This window comes from Meleagris gallopavo, chromosome 3 (genome assembly GCF_000146605.3).
Source record: "Meleagris gallopavo isolate NT-WF06-2002-E0010 breed Aviagen turkey brand Nicholas breeding stock chromosome 3, Turkey_5.1, whole genome shotgun sequence".
In the NCBI taxonomy this organism is placed as follows: Eukaryota; Metazoa; Chordata; class Aves; order Galliformes; family Phasianidae; genus Meleagris; species Meleagris gallopavo.
The window spans coordinates 65,729,412-65,754,583 of record NC_015013.2 but is presented as its reverse complement, the minus strand read 5'-3'; the positions used below and the strand labels follow the sequence as shown (position 1 = coordinate 65,754,583).

The 25,172-nt window shown below is 41.8% G+C and overlaps 1 protein-coding gene across 1 annotated transcript in view; it reads left to right on the top strand.

Moving 5' to 3' along the window:
• The window catches only part of MRPS28 (mitochondrial ribosomal protein S28), a 70,395-nt gene extending 52,495 nt beyond the window's left edge, over nucleotides 1–17,900 (top strand). The window contains exon 4 of the mRNA XM_031552963.1: nucleotides 17,604–17,900. Coding sequence (XP_031408823.1) covers nucleotides 17,604–17,757 — 154 coding nt within the window. The 3' untranslated portion in view covers nucleotides 17,758–17,900. The remainder of the gene's footprint in view (nucleotides 1–17,603) is intronic.
• Nucleotides 17,901–25,172: the final 7,272 nt, after the last annotated feature.

Below are 25,172 nucleotides of genomic sequence, written 5' to 3'. Positions count from 1 at the left end.
GAGGCAATCAATCAAATCATCTTATCTCCAAAACAAGTTAGTAAAAGCTTTCTAAGCTGTAGCTTGAGAAAATTCACATTTTCTGCCTCACCATGCTCTTGCTCTATTTAACAACAAATAACCTCATGATGCGTCTTCTCCGCTTCTCTCCTCCTAATTTCTTGATTCCCTCACACATGCTCTGAGGAAAGGAGTGTTCACTGCAGAATGAGTATACAAGTTATAGCTTTGTAGTTGCCCAGAGAGGTTGTGGAGTCTCCTTCTATGGAGATATTCAAGACCTATCTGGATGCCTACCTGTGTGGCCTATTGTAGGGAACCTCCTTCAACAGTGGGGTTGGACTTGATGATCTCTTGAGGTGCCTTCCAGCCCCTGTGATTCTGTGATTCTGTGATTCTGTTGTCCTCAAACGTTGTTCTTGTTTGAGCAAGCCCAAGGCACAGACGGTCTGAGTCCCCTGCTAGGGATTTCCAAATGATATCTAGCACTCATTGTAGTTCTAGCTGAACTGCTGTCTGACAGTGTAGTCAATAAAGCAAAGCCATCATTCTTGCAATTTTGTGCTGTGTTACTGGTAAACATGGTATGTTGATAAACTCCTGTAAGCTAAATAAATAGCTTGACTTTTCACTTATTAAAATGATTCCTGAGCAAAAAAGTGAAACTGGAAGGCTTAGTTAATTACACCTAACGATTTTGTCACATCGTATTTTGGGGTGATTCATCTTGACCAGTTATTTATACAGTTATATATAACTTTTTGTACAATTATATATAACTGTTCTTCCTGTAGGTGAAAAGCTAAACAAATTGATCATATGTTGTGCAAGGAATATTAATTAAAATATATGTGTATGTCCATTGAAGACTTACAGAGCAGAATAAGGAGCAGAATAAGTACTGGCTTTTGAACTGAAGTAACTTTCTTTATGTGTTAGTTGTACACATCCATCAGTAGTGAGGTTAAATAACTTCCACTCAAGCAACCCACTTTTGTCTGGGTTTCTTCTGATGCTTGGTTTAACTCCCCAGGTACGGGCAGTGGTAGAGTGGAGAAATGTGGGAGGTGCCTAAGGCAGAATGTGCAGGGGTATGAGTCCAGGGGGCTTAAAGAAGCTTTTGGATTGACAACATTCAGGTTCTACAGGTGCTAAACTGCTGGGCAGATACTGAACATCTGTCCTGTAACAATATCAGCCTGTTCCTGCTTTCCTGCTGCTAAACCACGCTCTGGTTTACGTGGGTGTATTATCACCTGGGTAATCTGAGTTTATTCCCAAGCATAAGTGAAAATTAATTTGACCTCTTTGAATACAGATAGGTGACTGAATGCCTGTTTTTGTCTGTGCATGATTATTCCTTCTTGTTATAACTAACAATGTGAGCTTCAGAAGCGTTTTTACTGCAGGCACAATTAAAATGAGTATGTAGATGCTTTTATTTGGAGTTACTAAAGTATTGCAATTGACTCGTTAATAGGCAAAATCTCTTATGGGTAGTTTTTTTCTTTTCTCAGTGTGAGAAAATTTCTAGCGCGATTCTTTCCACCCTAGAGTATTACAGACTGCTAGTACGATCAATACTTCCCTTAAATCTTTTGTTGAGCATAATGAGCCTCCCTGTCCTTTTTATGGAGAGAGTGGTAGAGTTTCACCCCCCACTTAAAATGTAGATAATACATTGTTTGGAGAAGTTTGTTTGAAAAAGTGGTTTAGGTTGGAATGAGTTGTCACCTAGGCACTCTGTGTGTGTGTGCTTATACCAGGAACCCGATACTGTGGGAAAGCTGCAAGGCACCTTATAAGATGATAGAAAAGAAATACTGTACCACAATTAGTTTTACTCACAAGTTAAATAGGATTTTGTTATCATGCTTAATAGTGTCTTACCATATTCCAGGAGAATGTAAGCAATAGTAGGAGCTGAAATTCTTGAACGAGAAAGAAGAGATTAAGAAGTAAAAGGTACAGCAGCAATCTTGAGATCTCTGCTACTTTTGCTAGCAAATACAAGCACAAGCTCTAAATTCTTGGGTAGGTCAAAGTGATAAGCAGCTCCCTTTTCAATGACCAAGTTCATTTGAACATCGATTGAGACAAAACAATTCTTTGTTTTGTTAATATTACTGAATCTTTAGGAAAAAGTTGGCATTTAAACCAAAAGCTACCTTTATTGCAAGGCTAGTTTCTAACATTTCAGTATCCATTTTATTCTAGGCTTCTAAATCGTGAATTCTCTATTGATTTCATTTGCTTTAAAGAATCCTGCTAATATGATCACAGCGTGTTTTCCTTTCCCCTATTCTCCACTTGATTCTTCTTGATTTCGTTCATTAGCGGAAAGGGAAGCAGAGGAGTCTCAAGCCCTTTTATGGCGCTGTCTCCAGTGGTGAGCAGAAGCAGGTAGGATGCTGCTGGCATCATCCTCAGCTGCTGGCACTGCCGCCTCCCTTGTGCAGCTGCATTCAGAGCTGTGTCAGGGAGCTGGTGCAGAAGGAAACTGACCTTATTTTTTTGCTTCGGTTAGTTTTCACACGGATCCAGTTTCCTGACCCGGTTGACACTCAGAGAGCTTGTACTGTCATGGGGATGGCCTCAGGAGCAGCTGGGAGAAGGGTCAGATCTGGCAGCTCGGATTTATGCTGGATAAGTGTACCGAGGCAGTCCTGGATTCATAGGCTTCAAGATCCCCATTTCTTCCAGGGCAGAACAAAAATAAGACTACAGGTGTATGCAACTCTCTCCTTCAGTGCGGTTGGGTAATGCTCCACTGCAGAGCCAGTGCGCAGCCTCCACGGCAGCTCTCTGCAGAGCAACACCTGGGAGTGCCGGGGTGATAAGCAGGTTTTCAGGGCAAGTTGGATAAAGAAAGAAACTGAAAGATTAGATTAGAAAACAAAGGGTTGTGTGACCTAGAGGAGTGTATGGAAGGGTAACGGGTGAATGTGCTTGAGCCTCTTTACAAATATTTCCAATATTCTGCTCTGTTCATGTGTGCCTCCACTCTGAATCTGCTGTAATTCACTGGCAGGATTTGTCTAGCTCTCTATTCCTGAAAAGCTTCAAAACCGATTGAAAGACAAAACTCGTTTGTTGTAAATTGAAAGTGACAATACAAAATGAAACATTCAGTTTCTGTTTGCTGCAGTTTTCTTTTTTAGAAAAGAAAGTGAAATTATTGAAGTGTCTTTTAGATAGAGAAAAGAGAAATTAGAGAGGGGCTTTAAGTCTATTCCTGTGATTTCGTACATAATCTGGGGAAAGCTTTCAGAGCTGCAGTGAAAATAATTTCTGATGGACCAATGCAGACCTTGCAGAACTACAGCATACAAAGATGTGGACTTTCACTTCGTTAGATAGCAAACAGTTTGGCAATAGGGCTTATGGTCAGGAATTGAGGGCACTACAGAGGAACTGCAGCAATGAGTTAAGATAGTGATACAAGGTTTGAATATTTGTTATGTATTATCAAGGATTGGTTGCAAAATGTACAGAGAGAGAAATGAGACAGCATTTAGCAGGTTTTTTTTCCACTCCAGTAGGTCAGGATATGGGCCAGGGGGGCTGCTAGGGGGAAATACTGCAGAATTTGGTGTTTTTACGTGCATACTTGCTCAAAACCCAGCACAGTCACACTCTCAAATTGGGTTGGAGGTATGGCAATAACAATGAGAAAAACTGGGAAATTCCCTAGGAAGGGTGTGTATTCCTCGTATTTGACTAACTTCAACCACTTTTACCTTGTTCTCGTGACTATTTTAATCAATTAGTTTCACTCAAAACTGCAAAATGGGAATTAAAATCCGTTGTATATCTGCAGAGATCATACTAAATTATTTGTATTCTTCTTTGGCAATACGTATTCATGCATAGAAGAGGTCAAACATTTTTCTTTTGCACAGTAGTGGGAAAAAGTAAATGCTCTGACTTTATCATAGAATCATAGAATCATAGAATGGCTTGGGTTGAAAAGGACCACAATGATCATATAGTTCCAATCCCCCTGCTACATGCAGGGGTGGCCAACCACAAGATCAGGCTGCCCAGAGCCACATCCAGCCTGGCCTTGAATGCATCCAGGGATGGGGCATCCACAACATGGATGGGGCATTCACACGTTTAATTGTGTTTATCTAAACAAGCCCTAGTTTGCACTTCCTTCTTTGCACACACCTCTTTTACAAGGTGTTTGCTGTGGAGATATGCATTTTATTCCAACCCACAGGATCTCACAACTGCTGGAGACTGTGCAGAGGGAACACCTGAGTGGATCCACACTGTCACTGGGCCCCATCACACATGCACTGGTTTCATGCCTGAGCACGTTCCCAGCCAGGTGAGCCACTCTGGGGGCTGACTGAAAGGCTGAGCACCGCTCCAGATTTACATCTCCTGTCTCCGTTTTCCCCAGAGGGAGAGATGTAATTTCAGACCCTTGGTTAAAGAGTCACAAATATTTAGGGAAACAGATAAGTCACTGCTAATTGATTCCCTGGGCCACTTGCTCCCGGTTTTGGAGACAATGCTGGCATTAAAGGTGAGGCATGAAACAGGCAGAGTTACTGATATCTGTTGAGCTCTGGGATTGCGCCACACAGGCAGGAAGCAGAGGAGGATATGGCATTAGTAACCGTAGCTCCAGAGAAACTTTGAGTTCTTTCTAGTTTTCATATGTAGCCTGGAACTTGAACATATTTAAATGGCACTGCTTCAAAAGTCCACACCACTGAGGGATGCTTTTAAAGTGAGGATCTAAACAGTATATTTCAGTCCATCAGAAAATAATTGTTGGGTTATTTAAATGGCTGATGAAGTAGATCTGTACTGAAACAAAATACAGATGCTCTCTTGTAAGTGATGGTCTTTGCACTGGGCTTTTCATTGCTTTACAACTTTAATTTCTTGATAGAGTCGTTTCCTAACTTACATTCTCTAGCACAGCTCCCCAAACAACTGACGCCCACCATTCAGAAAGGCAACAGTATTTATATGTTTTGTTGTCTTTGATTATTTCTTCTTTCTAAATTTCACTGTTTATATTCATGATCAAAGCCATCAAAGGCATCCTCAGTTTTTTGAACTGAGGAGCCCAGAACTTGACACAGTACTCCAGACATGCCCTCACCAGTGCAGATAGAGGGGTAGGGTCACCTCCTCAAACTACTGGTCATGCTGTTTTTATTGCACTGCAGCATATCATTGGCCTTCTTGGCCACAAGGGCACACTGCTGGCTCATGGCCAACCTGTTGTCCACCAGGACACCCAGGTCCTTCTCTGCAGAGCTCCTCTCCAGTAGATCATCCCCTAACCTGTACTGATTCATGTGGTTATTTTCCCCAGATGTAGGACTCTGTACTTGCCCTTGTTGTACCTCATTAACTTCATGTCTGCCCAACTCTCCAGCCTAACCAGGTGTTGCTGAATATCAGACATTCCTCCCAGCTTCGTATCCTTAGCAAACTTCCTGAGGGTGGACTCTATCCCTCCATCCATGTCACTGATGAAGATGTTGAACGAGACTGGATCTGGTACCACCCCCTGGTGAGCACTGCTAGTTACAGGCCTCCAACCAGACCTGTGCCCTGATGACAGCCCTCTGAGTTTTGCCAATCAGCCAGTTCTCAGTCCACCTCACTTTCCACTCATTTATCCCAGACTCCTTCCTAAGCTTACCTACAAGGATGTTATGGGAGAGAGAGATATTGTGGGAGACATTTTACTGTCTGTACTTGAGCATTTAATAAGTACAGCTGTAATAATTAGTGCTAAGTGGAAAATTAGACCCAGAATCCTCAGATTATATGCTTAGCATTTAAAGAAATCCTTTATGGTGAAAGTAAGTCCAAGCTAAAACCAGTAATGTGGGAAAAACTTAACCCTTTTCCTTAGGCTTGGAGAAGTAGTTGATAGCTGCAGTGGCTGTTTGACTCCCTTGTTCAGATTAAAAAATAAATTAAAGGAGGGAGGAAGGGAATGAAAGAGCATTTCCTTACCAGGCAGTCACACGAGCTATTGTCTGCGCGCTCCCACCCCCGGCTCTTTCACACGGGCACACGCACACAAAAAGCCAGTTTTGTGTAGTTCTGAGCACACAGATGTTCCTCTTGGCATCCCTACAGTATGGATAGGTTTTTTTGCAGACGCAGAATGTGAGGCTTCTTTGTTGGAGACAAAGTGTTGCCTGTGGTGGGAACTGCTGCAGTGATGGGAAAGTATCGTAATGTATTGTTGGATTACTGTGTTTTTTTTTTTCCCAGTAGAGACAGTACATTAAAGTAGCTTTGTGGGCAGTGAATTGTTTGAGCCAAGCCCGGCTAATAACACTCTCTCCTTGGCAAGCAGGCTCACAAGGTATGGTTGGCATGGTTTAGATGGTCACGAGTTTGTCCCAAGCATGTGCAGCAGTGCTGGTGCATTGAGTAGTTGTTTTAACAGCCTAATTTGATGAACTGACAAAAGTGGTCTGACTCTGCAGGTATAGCTGATGTACTTTCAGGTCTTAATTGTTTAATTGTACAAATAGCTGAAACTATATGTGCCTTCTCTGAAATTGTTTTTAGGACATCTATTCAGGGTCTTCCATATAATATTTCTGAGAAAATGTCTTAAAATAAGAAACAAATAGCATTAAGTGTTTGCCTTAGTTTTCATAGAAAAGGAAATATTTCAAATTGTTTCTTTTGCTACAGCCTGTCAGAGAACCCCGTTCTTTGGGAGTTGCTGAAATATGCACAGATTTGTCATGACTTTTTCTGTTCTGGCTGGCAGTTCTAAATACAGTAAACATGTTTAGGTTTGAAATGTAGGCTTGCACAGCTCCAGTTGAAAGATCACACAGATGAGGTGGATGGAGAAGATTACATTTGTCTCCACTTCAAAACTGTTCAAAATCCTTGAGGAAGCTGCTTCCCAAGAGAGTTTGGAGACAAGACTATGGCAGATACGCGGTCTGTGAAGACCATTACTAATTTTGCTTCTCAATTTGTTCCTCTAACGACAGAAGCTATTTTTTCCTTTTTACCCAGATATTTTTAACTATCTGTCTTTGGTTTCTTCACTGTCGAAAAAGATGAAATGATTTATTTTTTCTATGGAGCTTTAATCGTTCCACGGCTATTAAAAAACAAAAACAACAACAAAAACCCCAAACCTCATTAGTTACTTGTTTTCTCAGTTTGTGTTTGTATATCGCCTTTATGAGAATTTATCAGTGTTTCTTTGTTGATCAGAAGACACATAAAGTGTCATAGTATCAAAGTATCATAGAGTCATAGAATCGTAAATTGGCGTGGCTTGAAGTGACACTGAAGACCATCGAGTTCTAGCCCCCCCTTCATGGACAGGGTTGCTAACTGCTAGATCAGGCTGCCCAGGGCCCCATCTAACCTGGTCTTGAATGCCTCCAAGGTGGGACATCCACAGCTTCTCTGAGCAGCCTGTTCCTGTGCCTCACTGCCCTCTCAGTAAAAAATAGGTTCCTAATATCTCATCTGAATTTCCCCTCTTAGTTTAAAACCATTCTCCCTTGTCCTGTCACTATCAGAACATGTAAAAGTCAGTCTACATCTTGTTTATAAGCTCCTTTTAAACACTGAAAGGTTGCAATGAAGTCTCCCCAGAGTCAGGATGAACAGGCCCAGTCCCCTTAGCCTTTCTTGGAGCCTCCTCTGGACTTGCTCCAACACCTTTGTGTCTTTCTTGTACTGGGAGCCCCCGGCCTGAATGCGTTGTTCCAGGTGGGAGCTCAGAAGCAGAGAGAAAAAATCACCTCCCTTGCCTTCTTGACCACCCCTCTTTTGATGCAGTCCAGGATACAGTTGGCTTCTGAGCTGCAAGAGCACGCTGCTGGCTTATGTTTAACTTTTCATCCGTCAGGACCCCCAAGTCCTTATTTGCAGGTCTGCTCCCAGTCTGTACTTGTATCTGGGGTTGCCCCGACGAAGCACCTTGCACTTGGCCTATTGAACCTCATTAGATTTACACTGCCGCACTTTTCAAGCCAAGTCCAAGTCCATCTGGATGGCATCCCTTTCTTCTGTTATATCAACTGCACTGCTCAGCTTCATGTCATTAGCAAACTTGCTGAAGGTGCACTTGATGCCATCGTCTGTGTCACTGGTGTTGAAGAGCACCAGTCCCAGCATGGACCCCTGAGGGACACTGCTCATCACCAGCCTCCACCTGGGCATAGAGCCATTGATCACAAACTCCTAGCTTATTCACTGAATAGTCCACCCTTCAAATCCATATTTTTCCAATTTTGAGATAATGAAATCATAAGAGACCATGTTAAATGCTCTGCTCCATTCCTTTGTCCCTAAGGACAGCTTCCTAGAGGATAGCATCCAATAATTCCTTAAACTGCTGGAAATTCATGCTCCTGACTGCTTTTAACTAAGTCATATTCTTCGAGATCACATAGATCAGGTAGATAGGGAAGATATTTTTTTCTTCCTCTTAGCATTGTTCTGCTCATTTCTGTTTCAAGAACCCAGTGCATACCTTGATGCTGGACCCAGTGACACAGTTTCTTTCCTGGAAGTTTCTCCTTGCGTGCTTCCAGCTTGCAACTTCCAATTGTCCCTCCATGCCTCTTTTGATATTTCTTTTGACATATCCAGCTGTCCACTTCTTCTTTATTGCCTCCAAAACTAACTTTCTGCTGTACCTTCTAAGTTTGTTTTGTTAGTTACATTCAGTGATGTGATCTGTATGTCCTTAACCTCAGACATCATAGCTTTATGATGATCTTTGTTATTTCTAATGTCTTCATTATGTCTAGCCATACCTTGTTTCCCACTGTTTCTTAAAGTTTTTCCTCCTTTTAGTATTTCTGAAAGCTGCCTTAGCAGTCTGTGCTCACTCTTGCCAACATCATAATAGTCCTGTTTGGACCCACAGCACTCTTCACAGATATTTTTATGTTTGCCTGTTCTGTTTCATATGCTTTGTGAAATACATTTTTTTTTTAAATCTGAAACACTTTTTGCAAAACGTCCCTCTCCAGCTCTATTTCTCTTATAGTGGTTATTTTTAGCAGAAAGAGAAACCATCAAATACTGGGTTTTCTGAGACAGCTGCATGGCATTCTGCTGGTTTTTATAAGTATTTTTACCCCATGCTTCACACTCTTCATTGCCAGTTCTTGAAAATTGAACTGACAGTGTCAAAGCATTCGTATTTATAAGGTGCCACTCCCCAGTAAGATTTTCATGTTGTCTCTGAATAGGCTTTTATTAACTGTGAAAGCATTTGAATGAATAATGCAAGTGTTAGCATGCAAAGAAATGTTCCTGACGGAATCTGAAAATGTCCCTTTTACAGGAGCATCATGACCTCTTTTTCATCAGAAAATCTGTTCTGTATTTGTATTGTTTATTCATAATATAAGTAGCTGAGATTGTTCTTGAGACATTCGGATTAAAGGGACACTAACAAGTAATTGAAACTTTAAAAAGTGTTACTTAGCGTGTTTAAATGTGAGTAGTGTTCTCTTGTATTTAAATGCAGGTATGCATTCAAGATCTGCACACTCCATGATGCTTCAGGATAATTTGTGTGCAGTGAAAATTGTGAGGCTGTTGTTAGAGTAGTACTTTCTCCCTTCGTGATCTCATTTTCCTATTGTCAGTTTTCTCAGTCTTTTACCATGACATTAATCTGTCAGATATTCATAGCTAAAATCTTCTGTTCCTTCTTCTTTGAGTGACTTGTGTATGTCTGTGCAGTCTGCATCTTACAGACCAATTGTTGTGTGTGTAAGTCATGGTAAAAGTGACTGGGCAAACCAGAGGGTAGTTGTTATGGATGGTACTATTATGTAGGTCCCGACAGCCAAAAAGAGAGCTGGGCAAGGTATGGGAATAGGGAGCTTCATGGAAGAGGCTGGTACTTTCCAGCAGTCCCTTGGCAGAGCAGTCCTCAGCATGTGGCCTAGCTGCTTGATTAAGGAGAACCAAATGGTAGCTCCATCCATCCTTCTCTGTTTTCTCTCAGACACAGCAATTCTTACTAACCCAGCGTTCCCCGAAAACATCACTCTCATTCTCCAAAGTTGTATTCCTCAGTTTGCACCTCCTCCAGACACCACTCTCACCTCCCGGTATTTCTCTGAGTATTTTCCCTTCATAGAGGCCCCAAAATCATTAGTGCCCAAACTTCCCCCTCTTTAGCCCCTTTCCCATCTATAAAGTTGGATTCACATGCAACTGGAGATTCAGGTATCTCTTTCAGCAACTCCATTTTCTATGTGTGAGCACTCTGCCACCAGTAAGCCATTCTAGCTTCCTCACCCATCTTTTGCATCAAACTTCTAGGAGAAAGTAGATCTGGTTTATAGCGACAGTGGACTTTAAAGACAAAGGAAGGGTGTGGGAATTACTTACTATCAGCTCAGATGGGAGCAGGATTGGAAGATATGTCTGCAAAAACCTGCTGACAGTACGAGAATTATCCTGGCTTGCTGATGTTTTTCCTGTGTGTCAGCTTCTCCAAGCTGTACAAACCTTGAGGGTTGAGCACCAAGTTTGAGCAGGTTTTTAAATGCAGTGCCATTGTTCCCATAGCTTGTGTCATTACCCAGAAAGTAAGGGGGAAAAACAGCCTGATTTGAATTTTCAAAAAACAGCGTCTGTCTGGTTCATCAAAACCTACTGTTTTTAATCCCTTGTGAAAGACCTGTCAGGATTGCTGGTGCAATGGGACTGGAATTGGCTGAGAAAACTGAGAAGCATTGTAAGAAAAAGAAGAAGAAGATGCAAAGTAAGAGAGGACCGGAGAAAATACCTCATAGTTCTTCCCTGGACAGAAGAAACATGGGAACACTTCGTCAGAGATCCTAGGGAGACAGGGATCAGCTGAGGATGTGGTTAGGGAAACAGTGAGTCTGAGAGAAAGATCAAGACTGCATATTTGTAGAGGAACACAAAAATCAGACTTGTGGAAACTGGTCACGATTTGGAGGGCTGAAGACTTAGAACATGAAGAGTAGTTCCCAGCATGGGGGAGGAAAGGGACAGAAACTGTGATAGGGATCAGTTGCGGAAAGATGGACAGAAGAGTGTCTGCTAGAGCATGCTTCATGGAATCTTTTTCCTGGATTCCTTTTTCTTTCATCTTCTAAGCAGTTTGCTGAACTTCTGGTGCCTATAAGCTATGCTTTTTAATATTTTGTAGTCTAAATTAGTATATTTAATACACCAAAGCATACAATAATCTTTAATTTTTTTTAGCATTTTATAAGTTATGATTTATTTATTTTTAATCAAAATAGTTCATTACATTGTTTAAACAGGAGAAAAAATGTAATGATCTGAGTGAAAGATTCAGATTTCTTTAGTTCTATTCTTTTGGAATGATGTTTCCACTCAAGTTAAAAGATACGTTTTATGTTATAGACTGACAAAGTAACTGGCATAAATTATTTCATGAAACCATAACGTACCTGATGCACATTCTCAGATGACAGCAGCCACTTTTTGCAAGTTTCTTTTGTCCTAACTTTCCTCACTTGCCATAGAGAAAAGGTTGTGGCATTCGTCTCTGATGTGATATGAAGTGCATTTTAAAATACGTTTTGCAAGGAAGGTAATCCAGGGATTCCTTTGATTTCACTTTTGGAAAGCTAGAATGTGTCAGGAAATGTTAAAAACGAACAAAAATCAAATTCTCTAAATCAATGCCCTCAATATAGGGCAGGTTTAATAGCTGTTTTCCTGTTCCCTTCAGACAGGCAGGTTTATGAAGTGGGATGGGTGATGTGGAAGAATGGATGATGGGCAAAAATGGTTGTAGTTCACCCTAAATATTTCATTTAGCTTTGAATTTCACCACTTATCGTTCCAAAAGAAAGCAGTGGAAATTGAAAAACAGTAGTAACATAGAAGGAATGTAAGCTAAAATTCTCCCTTTGTGTTTCAAAATTGCAGCCCTGCATTTTCATGACAAGGAACAGAGGATACCTGTGAGTGAATTTTTAAAATGAGAAATAGTAGGGAAGACCCCTTGGGACTGAACTATTTCTGTAACCGTATTCTGTTTGAAGCACCTTTCTCCAGAATAAAACATTTGTTGCTTTGAACTTTAAAATAATAACTTGAGTAGTTTTAATGGAAAAAGGACTGCTTGCTAATTTGAGATCACAAGCAATATTAAATATTAGGTAGTTTAACAAAACACTTTAATGTTTGCACCTATAATTTAGTGTTTGAATAAAATTCTTGATGCTGTTTAGTAATGAGGATGCTTCCTCAACATGTGAAATTGCATACCTGCAAAGCTGCTCTCCCATTTTCCTGGTAGCAAACAGTGTAATTATGATCAAAAAATATTTTTCTGTTACAGTCTCCTTATTTTCACATGCTCATTGCTTTCTAAGTTAACTCCTTTGCTGTAGCCTGAAATGACTTAGATATTAAAAAATAACATTTCCTTCCCCAGCGTTCTTGAAAGTTAGCAAGAGCTGAAATACACCATGCTATACCCTTCCCCTTCAATCTCATGGTGTAAAGATACATCTTTTTGTTTCTTGTCATGGTAGTTTATAAATACGTTTTAAGGGGACATATTAAAATGACTTACTTTGTGAAAATTATAACCTGAAAGTCTTGACTGAAGAGATCTGGGATTTGGGGAATGTTTCCTTCAATTTATTAAGATTTTAAGAGATGTAAAGCTTTGGTGGAAAGGGGAAAGAATTAGGGTAGGGACCAGGTGGCCATAAAGAAGCTCTAGTTAGTCACAAGGAAGCTGCCATGTTGCTTGGGTTTAAAAGCACAAACTGTGCTTCTGTACTGTCAGAGAAAAAAACAACACCACACTACTTTATGGAATAAAAGGACATAAATGTTTATTTTTTAATTTGCTTCTAAAGTGTCTTTAAGGAATGCAAGCAGTGCTATCAAAGCTCCACTGTGAGTTTTGTCAGTGCTCCTACATATTTAATACATCGGTGATGTATGGTTGCATAGTCTTACTGTTCAAAGAAGATTTTTCTACTCGGTTCTCAAATTTGTTCTCCGTGACAGTCTAAAGAAAAAGCACTGAAACAATTATTTGAGTTACCTCCAACTTAAGTCATACTCTGTAAATGGACACTTGAGGAGAGGTGTGCCTTTATTCCCAGCATTTTGCCCACTCCAGAACAGATGGAGAGAAGCCTGCGAGTACTTGTTCAAACTGCAGAAAGCTTTTTGGAACACTTTGATCCATGGCTTAATTTTAGGTGAAGGTTTCTGGTGAGTACTTCAAATGGGTGCCCACATCACTACCAGTGCTGGCCTGGGTCGGGATCGTGGCTTGGTACCAGCTATGGTGAGTTCCTACCTCAGGCTGGGTGCTAGCTGGAGTATCTCCAGGCACAACTGACGTTCTCAAAGAGTTAAAGATGATAGCTCTTGTCAGGAAAGGATTATTAGTGGAAAAGAATAGGTTGGCTTTAAGCTCTCAGTGTGCGTTTATATTTTGGAGTATGTCTGTGCGAGAAAATTGGGTATTGTTTTTAAAAAGAAGCTGCTCCTAGGTGGTTCGGATGTTGATAAAGTATGATTGATAGCAAGGGGATTCAGAGAACAGCTGCGCTCTGGGATAGTGCCATTTAGGAGGAGGCAGAGAAAATAAATGCTTTCTCATGTGGATGCGTGTTATGTGTAGAAGTGTTGTAGGATATAAGGGTCCGAATGAAATACCTATCCCATGTGCTTTATCTCAATGAATTCAGTTCTGTCATTCTCTTCTAATGACAGTTTTATAAAAAAGTCATACAGAAGTAGGGAAAGATTTGACTACTTGCAAAAGAATTTTTAGCATATTACCATACCTTGCATATACATATATATGCAAGTAAATTTTCTTTGCTTCAAAGTGAATTTAATACTTTCACCTGCCACTAAGAAGTAGTAGAGGAAAAACATGTGCATCCTTGACAAGCTCCTCACGCGGGGGTTGGGCGATGGTTAGTGGTTCCTGCTGATGGTCATGAGATAGGATGGTCTTGAATTCCAGCATTGTTACTCAAAAATAAAGCAAGTCCTTTTGCAGAATGGAGTAGACAGCTTCTTTCCTTTTACGTTGGTGATCTGCATCTACTAGGACACAGTTTCTGAAAATAATGAAATGCCTGCTTTGTTTCTGGGTCCTGCTTAAAGCATTTGCTTTAAATGTAGTCTAGTTTTATCTGTTTTAGGATAATACTTTCGTGGATAGAATATGATTACTCTACATAGAGCAACCTATTATTTCATCTTGTCCTAAATGTGGTGGATAGACCACCACTGCAAGTTGTATTGCTCTTTCTATTTTATCTACAACTTCTTGTTTATTCTAAAGTGCTTTAGCTCCAGCGGACATCTGTCATAAGCCTAAATGTTTATATTCACACAAATTGGCAGTCGTGTCAGCTTCTTAAAGTGATGTTCTTCAGGATCTCTGTAATCAGATGTGCTATGACTGGAAAATGTTCTTTAATAGATGAGTTTAGCATGATTAAGGTAATCTGGATTGTAGTGTTTTTTTTACAAAAGTAGAGTTGCTTGGATTTTCCTTACAGATATATGCAAAAGTCATGTCTGAAAACTTGAGGAGAGTCCTGTATAAACTCTCCTCACAAACTCTCCTTACAAAGTTTTTGTAATACTAAAATGGGGGTGTTGTGCTTAATATGTTTTATTAAATCTAATTTATTCATGAATTCTGAGAAGTACAGTTTCTGCACAGCTTTCCTTCATTGGCTTTTCTGAATCTGAATAGCACTTTTTAAAGTTTTGGTAAGAATAAAATAATTCCATCTATTCTGTGAAACACTCCTATAGACTAGCAAACAAACCAAAAGGAGCTGTTGAACAATGAAAGTAATATTTTGTATTCTAGTTAGAGATATGTAACTCAGTATTTGCTTTGCTTTGCACTGCCAAATATAGTGAGGATGTCCAATTCCATTCTAAGCCTCATTCAATTCAATATTGCTTAGAAAAGTGTTGGACTCTGAACAGTTTCACAACTACTTTACACTGTTGGTGAGCTGCTTTCCTTGTGGAAGGGAGAAAGCAAAAGGCAGAGGGATTACTGGTCTCTTAACATTTGTCACAAGCCCACTACTTCTAGTATTAAGTTTCAGTAGGTTGGAAACATATCCTTCATCTTCCAAAACCAGCACAGAATGCTGCAGTTCATGGCTCTGAATGTAGTATCACTCAGGCTTTAATGATTTAATGTACCGTCTACTTTTCAGTGAATCTTGTATGGCTCTACTCTGTATACAGTTTCACAGAATTGTAGGGGTTGGAAGGGAGCTCTAGAGATCATGGAGACCAACCCCCCTGCCAAAGCAGGTTCCCTACACCAGGTCGCACAGGTAGGCGTCCAGGCGAGACTTGAATATCTCCAGAGAAGGAGACTCCACAATCTCCCTGGGCAGCCTGTTCCAGTGCTCCATCACCCTCACCGTGAAGAAGTTCTTACACACATTTGTGCAAAACTTCCTATGCTGCAGCTTAATGTCTGTTTCCCCTCCTCCTGTCTCCACGTACCACTGAAAAGAGACTGGCCTCACCGCTATGGCCGCCACACCTCAGATATTTATAAACCTGGATCAGGTCCCCTCTCAGTCGTCTTTTCTCAAGGCTAAACAGACCCAGTTCACTTAGCCTTTCTTCATAGGGGAGATGCTCCAGGCCCTTCACCATCTTTGTGGCTCTCCGCTGGACTCTTTCCAAGAGATCCCTGTCTTTTTTGTACTGGGGAGCCCAGAACTGGACACAGTACTCCAGATGAGGCCTTACCAGGGCAGAGTAGAGGGGGAGGATCACCTCCCTCGACCTGCTGGACACGCTCTTCTTAATGCACCCTTCATTTCTAGCCTGTTTGCCTTCTCTCATGCTTCATCCACTACTCACACTCATCGATAAAGGCAGACAGGTGTGGTTATCTATGCCAAAGATAGTGTTAGGGATCAGGGTAGCTTGATGGTTGGATGTTAAGGCACCCCATCTAGCCAGCAGCTGTCAAAGAAGGTAGAGTTTGGATTAATACTAGAGAATTTTCTATAGATTTCACCCATTTTTCCCAAATAGTAAAAATCACTAACCAGCAGGTATCTTCATTTAAGGCTCTTCAGACATTGGCTGCGGGAAGTATTGAGAATTTTTTCTCTTTCTTCACCTTATCTCAAAACGTCCTGACGTCTTTGGGGAACATTCTCTTTTAACGGAGCCAAGCAAGTCCCGGCGGATACTTTCCATCCTTAGGGGTCTTAAGCATTGTCTTTTCATTTTGTTTTGCCTTTATATTATGATTCTTAAATGTCACATGTTAGCTTTCATGGATTACTATCACTTGTGAAACTGTTCTCTTTTGATATTGATCATACCCCTCATACAATGTTCTCTGGCTTTGGTAGCTGTGCCATATCTTCACCACAACAGTTTTTACTCACATTTTGGGCAAATAGATGTCTTCAATTTTATGGATTTTTTAAGAAAGTAGATGGGTGTTTCGAGTGTGTTGAGCGGAACGCAGAGGCAGCGCTGAGCTCTGCTCTGTGTGACAGCGACAGGGCCCAAGGGAACGGCACGGAGCTGCATCAGGGGAGGGGTGGCTGGGGGTCAGGGACAGGTTCTGCACCGGAGGGCGGTGGGCATGGAACGGGCTGCACAGGGCAGTGGGCACGGCCTGAGTGCCGGAGTTCAGGGAGCGTTTGGGCAGTGCTCTCAGACATGGGGTTTGGATTTTGGGTGGTGCTGAGTGGAGCCAGCAGTTGGACTCTGTGATCCTTGTGGGTCCCTTCCAGCTCCAGTGTATTCTGTAATTCCATGACTTAAAGGGCAAACAAAAGAAGAAAAAAAAAAGAAAAAGTAAATACAACTCTGTAGGCAGGGCAATAGTTGTGGGGTTCAGCTTTAGAAGAGAGACTGTGATGAGAAATTTTCTTGCCTGAGGTCCAAAGTTAGAAATATTAGCTGCAGTTATCTGGCGTTACGCTTTCTTGATAATAGCAGTGTCACCACTGACCTAATGATGACTTGTCCTGCGCTTCAATTATGCGTTGCCCTCAGATAATTGTATGCATGATACCAGATAGTAAAGTAAAATACCCTGATAGAAAACACAATTTCCTCTATAATAACTGCTCTTCAGTCAGATTTGGTAGTGTCTTCTCTTCCTTGGGCAGGATTAATCAAGGAGGAGAGGCTCTGCAGTGTTACTGAGTAAGTCTCAGCAGATTCCTGCATAGAGTTATTAATGTGTATCAACTTAATTTTTGAGTCATTGAGTATGTAAAGCTTTTCCATCTAGTATTTGTCTTTCCTCTTGGTGAAAACAGTTTCAGTGGCAGGTGAGGCTCGACAAAGACTGTATGCATGAAAGGAAAAGAGACATACAACTAAACAGTGATGTTTTTGAGAAACTCCGTGTTTAGTTTATCTTTACACCAGAAATTCACCTTTTTAGCGCTGATGCATTTTGGTTCAGACTTAAACTCCATTACAACATACGTTTGCTATGGGGCTGCTACTTCAGTCTGCAGGCAGGAGAGCAGCTGTAAGGAGATGCAAGACCGTTGTTTAACAAAACTGACCTTTTTCCTCTTCTCCCCTTTTCTTTGCAGCAAGTATCAGAGAGGATCCCGAGTGCGCCTGAGACTGCTGGATCTTGAACTCACATCTCGGTTCCTGGGTGCAACGACTGATACGACTTTGTTGGAAGCTGACGCGGTGCTTTTAGGGCTTGTGGAAAGCAAGCAAACAAAGCAAAAGGGGTAAATTTCACGTAAATAAATCTACTTTGTGCTTTAGAGCAAGTTATACAAATGAAATGTACCCTTGGGAGAGGAACAAAAAGTTTCTTTCCGGTTGGTTATGTAAATAGTGAGATCAATAAAAGACAATGAGCACATTGTACCCGATTCTTGCTCATTTTTTATTCACTCATCTTTCTAGCTATTTGCCTTTGCATTTAAATGTCGAAGATTAACTAAACTTCTTCAGGTACTAGTAGTTGAATGTTAGTCTTCTCATCCCAACTGGATGTTGATCTGAGGCGTTGTGCTTCCTGTTGCTGTGCTCCTTCCTGGTGCTTCATGCAGAACAGCGTTAAGGGTTCCTCATTTCCAAGTTACAGTGCAGGATATTTACTGCAGATATTAGTCTTTGTCTTCGTTATATTACATCATTATTTTATCTCCATTTGCATTAAGGAATAGAGGTTATTCATTGCTTTAATTTGTTTTCTCATTTCCAAGGCATGTTAGTAAATTTTCTCTGGTTGTTAATGTAAATTAAAAAAAAAAAAGGGCCAAACAACATGTTTCAACGTAGTAGGCCAAATGCCTTAGATTTCTGCAAGTATAGTTAAGGTAAATATAATGAGTATTTGAATGCACAAAGAACCATACTGTGGTTTTGATATCAAAGACCATTTTTGATTTCTGGTGTACTCAGGTCTGAATTCTGCACAGTCATTTGTAATCTGTGTAGGTGTGTGTAGATCTGTATAGATCTGTATAGATCCTAGCAGATGTGCTGAGGGCAGGTCAGTTTTACAACTTAACCACTGAATGATATTTCAGTCACATCAAGAAAGAGAAGGGGTCCCCGGACAAGCAGGATAGCAGAGAGCCAGCTGCAGGCTGCTGCAACTCAGATACCTCTTTCATTGTTGAGATCTTTGAGAAACTTGGATGAGATAGCATCAGAAAGCAGCAGCTGGAAGTCATTCAGTTAAATTGTAGCTGGCCTGGTGGTCAGCTTTGCCTCCCAAACTCCAGAAGTGTTCTCGTGGTCCAAGAAAATTCAGGACATAGAGGCTGTAATCTGTTTAGAAATCTTTTCCAAAAGCATTGTCATTTTCTTTAAAGGTTGTCTTTGTTTCTTCTTTCATCTAATAGCATATGAAAGGAAAAGGGAAAGCAAAGCTTTTTGTATCTAGTTCCACAGCCTCAGTTGCCAAGTAGTTTGATTCCTCCTGATTCCTCTACCCGGAAGAAAAATTTTACAGAAGAAACAAAATTCCGTTTCTACCTGTGGCTATTTGTAATGAGAAGAGAGTTTTAAGTGCAGGCTACTGAAAGTCTCTAAAGCACTTCTCATGCATGATCTGTCAAGAAGAATGCTGTAATATAAGGTATTTGTTTGCTCAAATTACTGCAAGGAATCACATGGAAAATGCGTGATAGTTCTGAAGGGAATGGATTTGTTTTCACAGGTCATTTTTATAGTTTTGCAAACTGAGGTTGTATTTCTAAAATAAGCAGGGGTCCAAGTAAAAGAGGAAGCAAGAAGTATGAGCTGCTTTTGTTGCAGTAATTTGCTCGCTCATCTCAATGAACCTGCAGAGGGTTGTAGAATCTTTAGAATCTTTGTATGATTCTATGATTCTGTGGTTGGGTGTTAGCCTTCAGATACCACTGAAGTAGGGAAAGAAGGCCTTTTTAAGGAGCCAGAAAGGATTTAAAATATCAAAGAGAAATCCTTTCGAGTAACTCACCCTTACTTGATCAACTTTCAACAAGGACATTTAGGAGATACATGTGTTAACTTTCTGGGGACATCCTATGAAGTTAAAGCTGGCTTTACAACAGGGTATCAAAAAGGATGACTTTTAAACACTGTAGTAGTTGCTAAAAGTATAATTTGCTTTTTCAAAATGAGCTTTTTAGATGAGCCTCTGCTTGGGGTTGCCTATGCCCATTATACATTGCCTTGGTTTTGTACAGCTCCCACATAAAGAATCACAATGATAGACTAGGGAATCCTGAAATGTCTTTGTTGTGGGCAGTTTGTTTTGTTCTGGAATACCTACATACGCCAAGAACATGCATAGACTGCATGTCATTAGTGCAAACTAAGGTATCACCAATATTAGTCATGACAGAACAGCCATGATATTCTCAGCTTTTACTCAACTCTCGTAGCAGAGCAGAAGTGGACAACGCAATCAGATATTTGTAGTGCCATCCCCACAGAATGACATCAAATGCAGCCCCCTTTTCTGCTAGTTGCCCACTTACCCCCAGGTGTTCCCTCTTTTTGCACAATCTTTTTGCTCCTTTTCTTTTACTTTTTCTGCTTCTGAATGCACAAAAGTATTCATACAACCCATTCCCACAGAACAGTGCACAGTCATGTCTCCTTATCCACATATTATGGATTCCTGAATGGCTTTGCATAGACCTCTTGCACGTATCTTTTTTTTGGAGGTCATTATTTCATACTTGAGAATACTCATTTCTACCAACAGAAAGGAAGGATAAAAGCTATCCCACCAGTTGCTGTGGCATCGTGCCTGGATCCCAGCATTGCTGGGAATATTCTTCTCAAGTATACTAAGCGTGTTATCAGCATGAACTCAGTAAATGCTGCTGATTCAATGTACTGAGACATTGGGACATAAGGACATGCACTTAGTTGTATGTGGAAGCACATCATTCTGCTGAGAATTCTTAGGCCAGCATAAGTGAAGGTCTTATCACATCTGACTATGTTCATAGGACTGCAAAATCAGGATTTTCTCTACAGAGCATTTTATGTTTCTTCTTCTGAAGCACCAGTCAGATGGCTGTTGAAAGATAACTACTAAAATTCATCTTTTGGATTCTGCAGCTCAGAAGACACTTGATGTTAGCTCTTTGATGTATTTTTCAGAGGCTTCTTTCCTGGAAGAATCTTGACTTTTGGAAGTGTTTAAGGTTTGTTTCTCCTTGGAAAATTCTTGGGTAGCAACACAGACCCCACTTCAGTAAAGTGATAATCTGTCCTCCATTCCACTCCCATCAAGTACTGGTTTGTGTCACACCCGCATCTCTAAAATGACAAATGTGGATAACCATGATGGATCCACTTCAAGTAGTTGTAATTTATACTTGGTGCAGTGTAAAAGTTACACTCCGATGTCATACTGAATGATGAGAGAACAGCATGGAACTCATCCTCAGCAGAGGAGAGATGGTCGCCTCCTCAGCCTCCATGTCCCACCCCCACCCAGTGCCCTACATTCATACGGACATTGGTGTGCAGTGTGGTTCAGCAGCAAGCAGCTGCATTAGGTACCAAGCTTCACTGGTATGCAGCTCCAGATGTTCCCACGCATTTTGCCATGAGGTCACTTTCTAGGCCTGCAACTGAAGTGCACATGAACTTCTCCCTACCCCACATTCACTTCTTGTTCCATGGATGTACAACACCTGAGCACTTGCAGTGCTCTTACAGATGTATGTATGAGAGGTATTAGCTTCCATAAAAACGGAACCACAGCCAGTCTGGATTTTAGTTGACGAAATACTGTGTTATTTAGAAGGACATAGTAATTTTTTCTGATTTTTTTTTCCTTTTATTTTAGGAATTAAACATCAAAACACCTTATATGCACTAGGAAAACAGAATAACTTTCTTATGGTGTAGATTTGGAAGAAAAATGAAAATAGTTAAATGCTCTTTTGATGACTAATGTGCCATGACAGGACCTGGTAAATCTCCTGGGCCTGTCTGCCCTTTCATATTTGAGGCCTTAAGGTGATAAGATGGAGAAAAAGGGAAACACTGAAAAAATCAGGCCTGCTACCAAGAGCAAATTAGCATCTTCCCACCAAAGCTTTGCCACTGAACTTGTTTCTGAAGAAAAGAATACTTAATGTGTTCTTTGGGGCATTCTGTAAAGCTGGGGCTCCTCCTCATTTCTTATTACTGTCCCATTTCTAACTGAGGCAAATCATTGTTCAACCTTTTCTCTGGCATCATTATTCCCTTATGCCAGGAAAGCTTTCCAGTCTGTCTAGAGAGCATTTCTGCTGGGTGCAAGCATGTACTCTACATGTGCCTTTTAGTAAATTGTGCATTCTGGGGAAGTGTTTATCACGTATGAAGGGTCTAGACTACCCACATGAGACCATTAATTGTCATCTGGCCATAACCCAAAACAAATATTATCCCTCCCGTGACTGCATTAGACTAACATCAGTAAGTCCTTAAATACTCCCAAGTGTTCTTGTTTCCTTCTGGCTTGTATCCTGTTCGATCAGAATGAAGCAAGCTCGTGCACTGTGCTGCAGCTCTGATAAGGAAATGGGCCATTTGGTGGCATTTCAGCCCATTTGCTACACACAGGTGAGACATGCAGCTGAGAGCTGCTTTTCTATGGGCAAGTGGATCCAAGCCATCCTTAGCCTTTTGGGTAGTTGCTATAGCGGCCTGGCAACTTCAGGCAAACTTCTGAAAATGGAAAGATATTTAAATTACTTTGGACATCTTTTTGCTTGCTTAGAAGTTAGAAGAAATGACTATGTTGCTGATGGGATACACTGAAAAGGTGTTAAGATGCCAAATGAGAAACGTTAAGGGTTTGATTTACAAAGCAAGTTTGTTATGGATTTTTTTTTTTTTAAGTGTAAGAAATCATTTTTGTTACAGAGTTCAGTTAATATTATAAATCTCACTTGATACTGTTGGTGGTTGGCATCTTTGCTTTTCTTCTCAGCCGTAGACATGATTTAAAACATGGCACACAGAGGAACTTGTGTTGTTTCAAGGTCCCTGTGCAGCAGCATAGAAAATAGAATTAAAGACCGTAAGACTTTTATTACCAGGCAGAGGAGCAGTCATCTTCTCTTCATAATGACTCAACTGAATACAAATAAGATTTAGTACTAACTGAAGTTGAAGGCGAAAATCTAATGTGCCAATTACCAAAATGTACAATCAGGGACATCAGAGAATAAAGTTCAGGATGCAGCCTGACCTACCTTGCAGATGAGTATGTGGACATTGTGTTGAACATCTTTGAACAACTGTGGCAACCTGAAGAAGTTCCTGAGCACTGGAGGAAAGAAAATGTCATTCCTGTTTTCAGAAAGGGCCCAAAAGAAGAACCTGTGCACCTGTACATGCTTTAGACCAACTGGCTGGAAAACAGCTTTATGGAAAAGGACATTGGGGCTCTGATGGATGCTATGTTGAGCATGAGCCAGCAGTGTGCCCTTTGCTTCTGAGAAGGCTGATGGCACCCTTGTGCTGCATTAGGCCAAGTATTGAAAGCAGGTTGAGGGAGATGATCTTTCCATCTCCTCAGCATTGATGAGCTTCAAGTGCAGTGTCCAGTTCTGTGCTCCCCAGGAGAGACATGGACATGCTGGAGAGAGAGAGTCCAGCAAAGGACCACTAAGATGATGAAGGGACTGCAGCATCTCCTTCGAGGAGAGGCTGAGAGAGCTGGGGCAGCTCAACCTGGAAAACAGGAGGCTCAGAGGGACCTCATCAATATCCATAAATCCCTGAGCAGGTTGCAAAGAAGATGGGGTCAGGCTCAATTCAGTGGTGTCCATGCCAGGACAAGGGGCAGTGGGCACAAACTGAAGCACAAGAGGCTCCCCCAGATGACCTCCAAAGGTCCCTGCCAACCTCAGCCATCCTGTGATAAGTTGGCATTCTGTTTCTTTTGCCACTCTTTCTGAACTGCTGCTTTTTCTTTGTCAAAGTTTTTAAAACTTAGAACTACTTTTGCTGATGCAGAGATGTTCAGCTCCTGAGCTGGGTAGGTATAGTTGTCTCTTTGGGGTTTGGTTGCTAAAGGGCTGCAGGGAATCAGGGTTTTCTGGTGGCTAAGGTGGAAATTGGTACCTCCTGTGTATGCTGGAGGCTGACTTGCTCTTTATTCAGCATGGCCTTCACTTGTCCTGCAGTGACAGTGCAAATGTGGCTACTGCTATCCTCCTCTTTCACTACAGTTATTGTTCCTTCAGGTTTAATCCTGTTACATATATGTGCAAGCTGAGAGCAGGTTCAGCCAAACAGATTTCCTCAGATTTGGACTCCCGTATGCTGTGGTGAGAGTGTGCATCAACTTGGAATTTGATTTAGTTGCGCTGTGTCAAAGTGCAGTTGTGTCAGTGCTTTGCCACTAGCTTCTGGCAGCCGGCACAGCTGTGCTGCAGAGATGTTTTGATAGAGCGACAGCAGCCCAAGGGCTCATATTTCAGGTGTCCTCTCCTGTTGCTCCCTGCTACCTCCTGCCTTCACCAGTTGCCTGCATCTGCACCAAAGCCCCTGCATGAGTTCCCATGGCTTGTTGCAAGCCAGCACTGACCTAGCAGTTAAATTGCTTCAAGTGACCCCCAAAAAGACATTTTTAACAAAGACAGGGGAGGTTTACCTTGGATATTAGGAGGAAGTTTTTCACACAGAGGGTGGTGACACGCTGGAACAAGTTGCCCAAGGAGGTTGTGGATGCCCCATCCCTAGAGGCATTCAAGGCCAGGTTGGATGTGGCTCTGGGCAGCCTGGTCTGGTGGTTGGTGACCCTGCACATAGCAGGGGGGTTGAAACTAGATGATCATTGTGGTCCTTTTCAACCCAGCCCATTCTGTGATTCTATGATTCCACGATTCTATGATTCTATGACTTCACTTCGTCATGACAGTCCCCTCTGCTGCGTTCATCCCAGTGTACAGGGACAGCCAGGCAGGGCCATGCTGCCTGAGGCCCATCATGGGGCACGGCGAGGGCTGGATGTTCCCTCTGCCAGGCAAGCAGCCAGGAGGCAAGTGCAGGAGCTGTGAAAGAGCAGCATGGCCCCAAGCCCTCCCTCCCCGCCCTTTGCACCTTGGGCTGCGGCCCTCTGTGTGCTGCACCTCCGGGGAGCTGGAGCTTCATTCACAGCCTAAACGGCTCTGAAAAAGGTCCCTGTTCCCAATTAGCCCCGCCGGTCACCCAGCAGAGCGGTGGGTTAAAGCAAGCTGGAGCGGCGGGCGCGGGAGGCCGGGAGGCCGGGGAGGCCGGGAGCCCCTCTTTCATGGCCGCTGGCCTCTTTCAAGCGAGCGGCGGCGCGCTGGGTTCTTGTGTGAAAAACAACCGGCACAATGCTGAAGTCGTAACCTCCTCACCCCTGACGGCATGGGAAAGTGCACTCCTCAGCTGTTGGGTATAGAAAGGCTGCTGTACTCATGAGAAATGGCCATAAAAACGCGCTTCAGAGCCTGCCCTGCTGCTCGGCGCTTGTCATCTTGCCTATCAAGCTGCCTAATTGGAAAATTGGGCTGGCCTTAATTTAGAGCCCTGAAAGTTCACACCAATAACTTCCCAGAGCCTTCTTCTTCTTCTTTTTTTTTTTTCTAAGTTTTCTTATAAATGGTTTCAGCCATTGTAAATGTAAATGTAAATTGAAAATGGCTGAATGGAAATAAAAAATA